This window comes from Callorhinchus milii, unplaced genomic scaffold (genome assembly GCF_018977255.1).
Source record: "Callorhinchus milii isolate IMCB2004 unplaced genomic scaffold, IMCB_Cmil_1.0 Scaffold5, whole genome shotgun sequence".
Lineage (NCBI taxonomy): Eukaryota > Metazoa > Chordata > Chondrichthyes > Chimaeriformes > Callorhinchidae > Callorhinchus > Callorhinchus milii.
The window spans coordinates 39,738,776-39,750,272 of NW_024704746.1; the positions used below are offsets into that span (position 1 = coordinate 39,738,776).

The following is an 11,497-nucleotide window of genomic DNA, read 5'->3' on the forward strand; positions in this document are numbered from 1 at the left end:
TAAAATCAAATCTGTTATTTAAAATACATAGATACATTTCACCAATTGCATTTCATTCCCATAAAAACACAAGATGGCAAGCAACCTAGTAGGAGACCATTGACAACTACATTAGTAGGTACACAATCAGCCGTTTATACTGTTTACTTTTATAATAATAATAAAAGTTTTTAATTGATGTATCATAACGAGGTTGGGTCTCGTGTTGGGAGGACATTTAAGGCACGGGCCAGTCAGGGATTTGGATCCAAACAAAGGGTTGAGATCAGGAGGGGTAGAGAGCAGGGAGGGTAGGGTTAGGAGGGTGGCCGAAGGCATGGTCGAAGAGGTGGGTCTTGAGATGTGCCTTGAAGGAAGGGAGGGATCAAGGCGAAGGGCCTGGGATGGAGTTCCAAAGGGTGGGGGCAGAGAGGCTGAAGGCCTGACCGTCAATGGTGGGGTGGGCCAGGCAGGGATGTGGAGCATGAGTGGAAGGAGCAAGGCTGTGGAGGCCTTTGAAGGCAAGGATAAACCTAGTCATGATCATTAATTTATTTTAAGACAGATAACATTCATTGTGGAAAATAAAAGTACCAACCTGAAAGGCAGGTTAATTTACAATCCTGGAGCAGCAGAAACATTAATTTCCTGCCCTTGAGAAACATTTAGCTTCTAAACAGGATTACTTGAATTGACTTTTTCCAAATGAGAATTACATTGCACTTGGTGCTTCTGAAACCAAATTGTACATGCTGTAAGCCACTGCATATTGCACTAGGAGTTGAGTGCAATTTTGTGCCCTCAAGTACAATTTCTAAAACTACTACATCAAGAAAGGCAGTTACACAATACACCTAAGAGTACTGAAACCAAATTACAAATGTTGACTATTACAAGCTCTCGACTACAAGCCGGTGTCCCAGGGCTGCAGAGTTGCGTTGCAATTAAGTGCATATCAGCTTGAGAATAAAGTTCCACCATTCATAAAATCCAGCTAATCCCAAACTGTGCTGCCTGCCATCTCGCTTGCATCAAACTCTGCGCCCCTATCACCCTGATCCTTGGCCTCAGTCTCACAACAGATCGACTTTAAGGTCCGCACCTACTAACAAATCTCTTAACATTGAAACTCTCTGTCTCCCTCCACTTAGGGAACGAGGGTTGACCCCGCTGACAAGCCCCAACAGCCTCCATCCCCCTCCCCAAACTTTCCCGGGCCCCAAATTGTCAAAGGACAATGTGGATCTGAACCATGCCTCCATGACCGCCTGAGCAAGTCAAGTGACTGGATCGCATCTCCAATAGAGAGCCTCGTGCCCAAGTTCCCAAGTGAGCTCTGTGTTCTGTGTTCCAGTATCTCCGCTTCCATGAGAGCAACTCCCTGCCTTTATGCTTCCACCGCACTTCCTCTTTAAATCTCATTTTAAACCCTGCATTTTCGACCGTGACACTGGTCACTCCCTTCTCCCTGTAAAGTACTTTCTACGACTTTATCCTTCTCCGTGTAAAGTGCTTTGAGACTTTATCCCGTGTGAAGGGGTCTACGTAAATACTTGTTCTCATTACATTTTAGGTGTCGGGGAAGCAAACCTCACAAGTCACGAACCCCAACCTTCCCAAGGCCGGTTTTTGAAATTATTTGCCTGACCGATAAATGGGCGACCGGAGGACTTTTGCGAGGAGTTGTCAGTCAGCGCTCATTGCTCCGTTTGATTTTTGTTTCGGTCAGCCGGGCGGGCGGGCGGGCGTCCCTGACACCGTTGCGGAAACCCCATCGCCGTGTTTAATAAGAGTATCCAAACCACACTGAGGAATTCCACGCAGCCCAACCCACACATTCCCTGATTTGGATGAATTGAGCAGCAGGAGCTTTGATCCTGAGGAGGGAGGGCACAGTCGAGTGCAGGTCACGTGCCGCTTCGGGAGGACTCGGCTGGGCTCGGGGAGGACTCGGGTAAGCTCGGCTGGGCTCCGGGAGGACTCGGGCAGGCTCGGCTGGGCTCCGGGAGGACTCGGGTAAGCTCGGCTGGGCTCCGGGAGGACTCGGGCAGGCTCGGCTGGGCTCCGGGAGGACTCGGGTAAGCTCGGCTGGGCTCGGGAGACCTCGGAAAAGGCTCGGCGCTCGGGCGGGCTGGGACTCTGTGTGTGTGTGTGTGTGTGGGGGGGGGGGGGAGTCGCTGAACCCCCGGGGGCCTGAACGCGGATCGAGGCCCGAGCGCCTCCACAGTCGTAAGCAGAGTCGGCGCCAACCGGAACCCTGGGAGTCCCTCCCGCTCTCCCTCCCCCCCTCCCTCTCTCCCTCCCTCCGCAGCCCCTGGAGTCGCAAGTCATGGCGGCTCCCGACCTGAGCGCCAGCCGGCGGCTGGTGGCCGGGCTCCTGGTCAACCTCCTCTCGTCCATCTGCATCGTCTTCGTCAACAAGTGGATCTACGTCCATCACGGCTTCCCCAACATGACCCTGACTCTGGTGCACTTCGTGGTGACCTGGGTGGGGCTGTACGCCTGCCAACTGCTGGACATCTTCTGCCCCAAGAGCCTCAGACCCACCAAGGTCCTGCTGCTGGCTCTCAGCTTCTGCGGCTTTGTGGTTTTCACCAACCTGTCCCTTCAGAACAACACCATTGGCACCTACCAGCTGGCCAAGGTCATGACGACCCCCGTCATCATAGTCATCCAGAGTGTCTACTACAAGAAGACTTTCTCCACCAAGATCAAGTTGACGTTGGTAATGTTTGCGTTTGCTGGAGCGCCCTATCCCGTCGTAACGCCTGCCAGACACCTTAACACTTAACGATTCGCGCCTACGCAGCAGAACGTCTCAAAGCTTTTCCTTTAACGAAGGAGGCGGATGGATAGGGGAATAGATAGGAGGACTGCCTGAAGGTGCAGTCAAAGCAATTGGTTTTTGGATAGATTTTTGAAAGGCTGAGGGATCGGCAGAGATTTATAATAAAATAATAATCCTTGCTTTTGATACAGCGCCTTATCAGATATTCGAGACATTCAAAGCGCTTCGCAGAATATACTGTAAAGTGAGTTGACTGTATATTTTATGGGTGAAAATTGGCAGCCAATTGCTGGAGAGTAGGGAGAAAAGTGACTGAAAATTTATTGGTAAATTACCAGTGGGGTGGAATGGGCAAGGGGTATGATGCAGTCCACATTTGGCAGAACAGAAGAAGTGGTTGAAGGAGTAGGGTTGTAGTAGGTCGCAAAGATACGGCAGAAGAAGGTTGTGGAGGCATTTGAATATAAAGACAAGCATTTTCCACTCGATCTGCTGGGGTATAGGGAGCCGAGTGAGGTTGGATTCATGGGATCGTGAAGCTTATTTAGTAAGATGATGCAGGCTGCAGAATTCTAGAGTTTGTGGAGGATAAACTCCAGCTGATCCCAAAAATATAAAAATAGTTTTCAAAATATATATGGTATATATGCCCCCAATGGTGTACATGATAGAGACGCAGCTGACGGACCATTAGTTCACTGGTTCAAATTTGAGTTGGCTAAACTCAGTCAGGGCTTCGAGAGGAGGCTAAATTGGCCCTGGTCTTCCCAGGGTTGGGGAGAGTAAAAGCAGGGCTCCTGTTCCTCGTCTCTTTACAGCGTCTTCCAATGGTATTACATGATGTGGCAGTGCGGTAGAGCTGTGATGGCCTCTTCAGTCGAGTGGCCTGACGATGCCAAGGCTCACATATTAGATGTGGCCATTTGGGCAGAGCTCCAGAGGTGAACCAACACCCATGGACACCCAGTGTGAGGCTAGGCTCCAGGAGCCGATAAGAGTCAACATTTTAGACAGGCCCCTTGTATATTCCAATTGATAACTCAAGGCCCTCTCAAGCCGTGCAGAGCGACTCTCCTGATTTACACTGATCAAACAATACAATATACCTGCAATTACTCCTGAAGCACCACCTTAAGAGCCGCTGAAATCAGTAGGATTTCTTGATCTCACCAGTTCTTTCAATGAATAGCATTTCACTTTGTTATATGCCTTTTGAACTTTCCATGTGACTCTTCCTTCCCCATCCCCAAATTGTACAACAGTACTCTTGACTTTTTTGCTGAATGGATTAGCTGGTGTAAATGTAAATAGAATAAATGTCTGGACCATTTTAATGGGCACAGTACTGTGATTATTGAAGGGATTTAATCTTGTGGAGAGATTTATAAATCATAGAATCATTAAGTGTTAGTCTTTGGGATATAATAATTATCATTTGGAAATGCAATATAGTTGAAGGTCATTGGTGAATTTTTCATTGCAATAGAGTTTTTAATTAATTTATTAATTATGTTTATTAATTTCATTATTTAGTATTGAAAGACTTGTGTATTTGTGTTTGAGACGATTTTTAATAACTATTCAACATCTTCTATTTTACAGCTGTTATATAGTGCACTAATATAAAGGTTGAATTGAAATATGCATTTATTGTCATTAGAAAATGCTTTTGAATTATGACTGATCTGGACAAAGGAAGTGATTATTTTGGAGGTTTGGACTGTGAAGAATTGTACTGCTGCTTTCAGCAGAGAAAAGGACAAACCCAGGAGAAATTCTAAGGCCTTGAATATGTAGATCTGTTCTGTACAGTACAGCTTTTTCCAAGATACATTTTGGCTTTTTTTCATGAATAAGGTATATTTGTTTGAAAGTGAATACACGCATAGATTTTTTTTATGACTAGTACTTTTAAGACAAGAAGGTAAATAACACTGAATGAATAGAGACTACTGTGCTATACGCGCACTCTTAAAAATATATTCTTGCAGTCTATCTTTTGCTGCAAATATTGTAGATTCAGCAATAACAAATAGCTAAGAGATGGGATGAATTATTTCAATTACTTTAACTTCAGTAGCAAGTTGAAATCACAGTGTAATTAAAAAAAAGTGGATGGGTGATTAGAATACTGTGATACTGAAAGAGCTTTTGAAAAAAAATCCCACTAGAGCAGCTTATGCAATATTTTGTTTCAAAATGGAAGTTCCAGCCAGCACAGTGCTCACGGAGATTGTGGCATTAATGTAAAATGTGTAGCAGAATGTTCCAGGGACATTTGTAGTACTCTCTCCAAAGTGATGAGGTGGCAGCAATTTCCTTGCTCTGGAACAGTCCAACCACCTCATACAAATGATTGTATGGGACTTCCGAAGAAGTATCAGTTGACTGGACTACCATTCAGGGACTTGCAGGTGACTTCCTAATCGTCCCTAAAATATGCAATGTTCAAAACTGCATTATCCTCTTCCAAAAACCCCAGAACAACAACAACAACAACCCATAAAGAAAAAGAATACCTTTATCATGGGCATTGAGTTCATTGTCTGAAATATCTGGAAATAAGAAATACCTGTGCCCAGTAAAATGAGTTTTCTGGACTGATTTTTTTCCAAGGTCCTGTCTGTGATTCAGGTGGATGTCAAAAATTCCAAGATTCTATTCAAAATAAGAAGGTTTATTTCAATGCTCTTGACAACAATCTTCCAAATAATTATTATGCAAATTATTTGAATATGTTTCAATTTGGTGCCACCTTTATTTACAAATATACAGTTTGCAAAAATTGCCTGTGAAGTTCTTGAGACATTTTGCTTCAGAGATTTATTAATTACAAAAAAACGTATAAACTGGATAAACAACTGTCCCTTTCTATTTAAAGCATGTAAATGTACACCTCAGTGATGGAAAGATACTGAACCCCTGTCCCATAGGCACAGCTGATGTGAAAATTCGCACAAGCAAAGAAAACAATGGTTGGGAGAGGTCAAATTCCCCCAAGTATGTTTTTCATTGTTGTAAAAATGGATGGCATATCAGAATTAAAGCTCACACCGGTGGTGCAGGAAATTGGAATGATGCTTTGCTACCGGAGAAATAGGACAATGAGAATAGGGAAGGAATAAAGTATGATAAAACTAGGGAAAGCTAATTGTGGTAACAGTACTGAGAGTCTAACTGGTCCCACTTTTGAAACACATAGGAGGGAGGAAAAGGCAATGTGGTTTCTTTGTTATAATACAATGTATTGTTGATTAAATGGTGGTTAATTGTTGTCTAAAACTACAATAGTCTGTAGCAGCTATAAGGAGCATGTGTAGTAAAACTGACTTTCATTTAATCATGTCTCATTTATTTTTTACAGATACCCATCACGTTGGGTGTAGTTCTGAACTCCTACTATGATGTGAAGTTTAATTTTCTAGGAATATTGTTTGCAACACTTGGTGTTTTGGTCACTTCCCTATATCAAGTGGTTAGTAGTTTATTCACTCATTCACTTTTTTTCTTCTGATGCCTTTGCAAGACAGTGATTAGTACCGTACTGGTAAAATCAGAGTTATTTTGATGGACTTGATGTCTTTTCAGATGGACAGAAGAAAAACTCAGTATTATTGCTGACATTGTTTTACACAAACTCTTGGGTGAGGGAAAGTTGATTAATGCAAAATAGAAAACTGTTTATTGACTAGAAGTATGTTCTGCAATCCTCAAAGAATACAAATAATGCAAAATGTTGAGTGAATGACAGAATTTAAGCTGAGACAAATGTGGTGCTATGCATCTTAGCTTGGTGTTGTGCACAGCATAGTAATTTGCTGAGAGGAGTTGTCTATTCATTTATTTGACACAGTTACATAAATCCTAGTGATCAGGAACCAAATCAATCAAATGAGAAAGGGAATGAAAGAGAGAGATTATTGACAATTGTGCACGTAGTGTGTAGAATGCACACACAAAGTTGCATGTATGTATGAATGCCAAATGAATGATTTAGATCTTGTAGCTGAACTGCTGAAAGCGAGATGCACAAAGAGTAGATTGATGGATTGAGACTCTGTAAGCCAAACCGTAAGGAACACCAGTGTTAGTAACAAGATCCAATTTTTTAAAAATATATTTTTGTGGAAATAAGCCCCTTTGGTGATGTGGTCACTCAGATATATTGAAGGGAGTAAAGCATCAACTGGTTTCAGATACTGAGAAGGGGATAGAGCTGTCTGAATTCCTTTTCTGCACAATGTTTGCTCAGAAGAGAACTCCTCTGCACTGAGGTGTATTTCCATTTCACCAGCTGTTCATGTGGCCTCTCAGAGCGGGATTGCCCAATTTGTGCTGGCGCCTTAAACAGTTCTGGTGCTTTGCACTTCTGCCAACTCAACTGAGTTTAAAGTTTACCACACACAGTTTAGTAGGTAAATAGGACTTTCATTATACCAGTTTAAATTCAGACTGAAGTCTAAGGGTGAAACAAGTGTGTTAACCAGCATAACATAGGATCACAGCCCACGGTGCCTGTTTTAGCAGATCTTTTAATCCCCATCCCCTGCTCTTTCACCATACCCTTTAATACCTAAACACTTGCTCGTCATTAGATGATATTAACATGATTACATTATTATACATAATCTATTAAAATTGAAGTATAGATTTTAGCACATGTGTTCTTGCATATTAAATTGCCATAAAAATTGTATTTTCATTTATTGAAATGCTAGGAGGAAGATGGGAAGAGGTTCAATGGAGCGATCTTAATTGCCAAATATATATGGTACTTTGTAATAACATTTATTTTAGATTATGTTGTGTTTCTATAATGTAGATATTTTGGTGTAATAAACATCCTCTCAATGTAAAAATGGTAAATATTGGTTAATAGATGAACAGTAAGTTAATAATCCTAATTTAACACTCATTTTCTCAATTGCAGTGGGTAGGAGCTAAACAACATGAACTGCAGGTGAATTCTATGCAGCTCCTGTACTACCAGGCCCCAATGTCCTCTGGCATTCTCATGGTCATTGTGCCTTTCTTTGAGCCTGTAGTTGGAGATGGAGGAATAATAGGAAACTGGTCTTTAACAGCTTTGGTAAGGTGTTTCCAACTTTTGAACTCTTTGAAAAAAAACAGTTTCTCCATCTCTCCCTCCACCTGTAGGGATGGCTCCTACCCATCCCTCCCTCCACAACTTCAAACTTGTCTCCCCTCCTCTCTCACCACCACTATAACCTGCATGAAGCCCACCATGTGCTCCCTCGACCCCAACCCTACCCCTCTCCTTACCTGCCAGCTCCACCTCCTCGCCCCTTTACTCTCAGACCTCATCAACCTCTCCCTGTCATCTGGCACCGTTCCCACCCACCTAAGAACAGCTGTCATCACCTCTGTCCTAAAAAAACTTTCCCTGGACCCATCCCTGCTCACTAACTACTATCCCATTTCCAACCTACCATTCCTTTCCAAGGTCACTAAAAGAGTTGTTGCTTCCCAGCTTCACTCCTTCTTCTCCTGCCACTTTTACGAATCCCTCCAATCAGGTTTCCGTGCTACCCATAGCACAGAAACAACCCTAGTCAAGGTGACAAATGACATTCTGTCCATCTGTCACCAGGGCTTCCTCTGTTTCCTCATCCTCCTCGACCTGTTTGACACGGTGGACCACTCTATCCTCATCCACCGCCTATCCTCTCACCTTGAATGGTTCAGATCCTATCTCTCACACCAGCTCCACTTTGTCCCCACAAATGGCTTCTTCTCCAGCCCCCACGCCGTCTCGTGCAATGTTCCTCAGGGCTCGGTCCTCTCCTCTTCAACCTGCACATGCTCCCTCTTGGTGACATCATCCGCAGACATGGGGTCAACTTCGACATGCACGTGGATGAAACCCAACTCTATCTCTCTGCCTCCACCCTTGACCCCAGGAATACTGATGTCCTGACAGACTGTCTGTCAAACATCAAGTCCTGAGAGCCAACTTTCTACAGTTGAACATCAGCAAGAGAGCATGTGGCTCTCCTGATTGGCTCATGACAGCGCCTCCGCACCTCAGGCACTGACAGCATCAGCATCCAAGGATGCATACTCCACCAAGCCAGTCAGGAACCTAGGCGTCTTGTTCAACCCTCAACTCTGCCCTTCCCCCTCCCTGACACAACCCCTGACACAACCCCTCCCCCCAACCCCCATCCCTCTGCTCGGGGTCTAATCCCTGTGTTCAACACTGTGGGATGTCCTCCCGACGTGAAGGGCGGTTTACAAATATAATTCGGTATTGTATTGTAAAAAGCACTTCAATCCCTGAAAAATTATTCACTTTTTTCCCAGGGTTAACACTAGCTAAGTGGGAAGAATCCCTGATATCCAGTCTGCCCCTCTAAGCCTACCGATGCGCCAGGTTGGCTGGTCTGTCATTAGTAGTGCCCTGGGTACTTGCCTTTGTTTATGTACATTTTCAAATGAAAGTGAAAGTTGAGAGAAAGAACTGTGATTTTGCAAACAACATATCAAACATACAGTTTCAGCTGCAGTGAAAGGATAGGTCATATGTCTGTAGGGAAATATATTTGAAGCTAAACAGTAAATGTGATTTGTTCCAAAGTGATTTCAAAGGTTGGAGTCAAAACTGATCTGTTCTTGGCTCCAGCTGTGGCCCTCCTTTTGATTTTGCAGACAAAATCACATTGCTTCAATTATTTTAATAATGAAGAATAAATTAAACTGAAAAGATAATTCCAGTTAATATTGTTGGGGTTGTTTACAATTTCCAATTATGAACTGATGTAATAACTTATTAAAATTAATTTAATCTCAAATGCTTTGTTAAAGTCCTGAATGCACTTTTGTCTTTGAAAGGGTATGGTGCTGTTTTCTGGAATAATTGCCTTTCTGGTGAATTTATCAATTTACTGGATTATTGGAAATACATCGCCTGTTACGTATCCTTTTACGTTTAGTAATATGTTGCTGCATTTTAGTCTTAAGAAATGAAGTATCAGGGAAGCATTTTGGGGGTGGTTGAATATAAACTACAAGATATCGATTTGCTTTGCCTTAATCACCTAATCTCTGTGTGCGTGTGTGTGTAAATTTTTGTGAGTTTTTTTTNCCTATTTCCCTTTCATTTCACTTCTGATTCTGTTTGGAAAATGCACTAACTGCCACCTAGAGGACATTCCAATGATTTGTACTCGAGACTTTTACCAACGTTTCCTAATACCAATTGGTTATCTAATTTTTCCATTCCTCCCTTTTCCTTGGTCAGTCAAATGTCTGACCCGTATGAATACCCATCACTATACTTAAGAATATCCAAACCAGATTGAGATTTTCACATATGTATGCCACCAACATGTGGAAGTTTGTTTGTGTGTGGAATGATGCACCCTGCTTACCCAATTCTAGAGAGTATTAGATATAAGTTGACAAGAGCCAAGACTTGGGGTTAAGGGCATCAAGGGATATAGAGCAGGGGCGGTTAACTGGAATTTAGGTACAGATCAACCATGATTTTCTAGAATGGTGGAACGGGCTCAAGGGGCTGAATGGCCTACTCCTGTTCCTATCTTCCTAACTCCTAGGCTAGGCTGATATCACAGTGCAGTACTGGGGAGTGCTACACTGTCGGAAGTTGTCGGTCTCTAGATAATACATTAAACCAAGGCCCCATTTTCCTTATGTTAAAAATCCCATGGTAATATTCAAGGAGAGATTATAAAAGTTTTCTGCCCAACAATCCTCCAGATAAATTAATCATTCCCTCTGTGGCTGTATGCGGGTCAATGCTGTGGGTCAATTGGCTGCTGGGGTTGTCTACGAATATAATCACTACACTTGACAATGATTACCAGTGAGTGAATCAAATACAAGGATTTTTGTTATTTATTATTATTATAAGACTCTGCTCCAGATCACTATTTTCTTCCTTGACAGATATTCCAGGTACAATATGTTCGGACATTTCAAGTTCTGTATTACTTTACTCGGAGGGTATTTTTTGTTTAAAGATCCCCTTTCAATTAATCAAGGCCTAGGAATTCTGTGTACATTGCTTGGAATTTTAACTTACACCCATTTTAAACTTCAGGAACAAGAAGACGGAAAGACCAAGTTGGTACAAAGGCCGTGATAGATATTTCTTGGTAACAGGCGACAGTGTTTATAATTTTTTAAAATGTGCTGCTAATGAGCATTCTCTCCAAGTACTTGAGAAACTGTTATCTCTCATCATGTGAAAAGAATTGCTATTGATTTCAAGCCACAGAAACAAATTTTGCTATTTGTAATTTGAAATTTATATATTCTATATTGCCAAATTTCATGTGCCATATTTCCTATTTTTTGTAAATAAAAACTGAAAATGATTTGCCTAATCTTTAAAATATTGAATGCATTATCCTATGAGGCCTGTCAAAATATTTACATTTTCTAGGCAAAAATAAATATTTTGAACTGATCACAAATATTATTTGAGAGGAGTCATACCTTTTTCTCTATAAAGCTAAGAGGAGAGATCTGAAAGATATTGCTAGGCAAGGTCTATGGATTTTAGCAGGTTTACAGAGACTCCTAGCTCTATGAGCTGACTTGTGTTCTGTATGTTTTAAACTCATGAATTGATACTGAGAACATATGAATATTAAAATAATGGAGTTAATTAAACATCAGGAATAACTTGTTTACCTAATATTATAAGAACCATAAAATATAAATAAAGGCTTTTTTAAAAAAAAA

The 11,497-nt window shown here is 42.1% G+C and overlaps 1 protein-coding gene across 1 annotated transcript; it reads left to right on the forward strand.

Annotated features, from left to right (window-relative positions):
• Nucleotides 1-2,144: 2,144 nt before the first annotated feature.
• slc35e3 (solute carrier family 35 member E3) lies at nucleotides 2,145-11,497 on the forward strand. Its single transcript, XM_007904967.2, has 5 exons — nucleotides 2,145-2,704; nucleotides 6,132-6,242; nucleotides 7,698-7,856; nucleotides 9,620-9,702; nucleotides 10,706-11,497. The coding sequence occupies exons 1-5, from the start codon at nucleotides 2,309-2,311 to the stop codon at nucleotides 10,890-10,892; spliced, it is 936 nt and encodes a 311-aa protein (XP_007903158.2). The 5' UTR covers nucleotides 2,145-2,308; the 3' UTR covers nucleotides 10,893-11,497.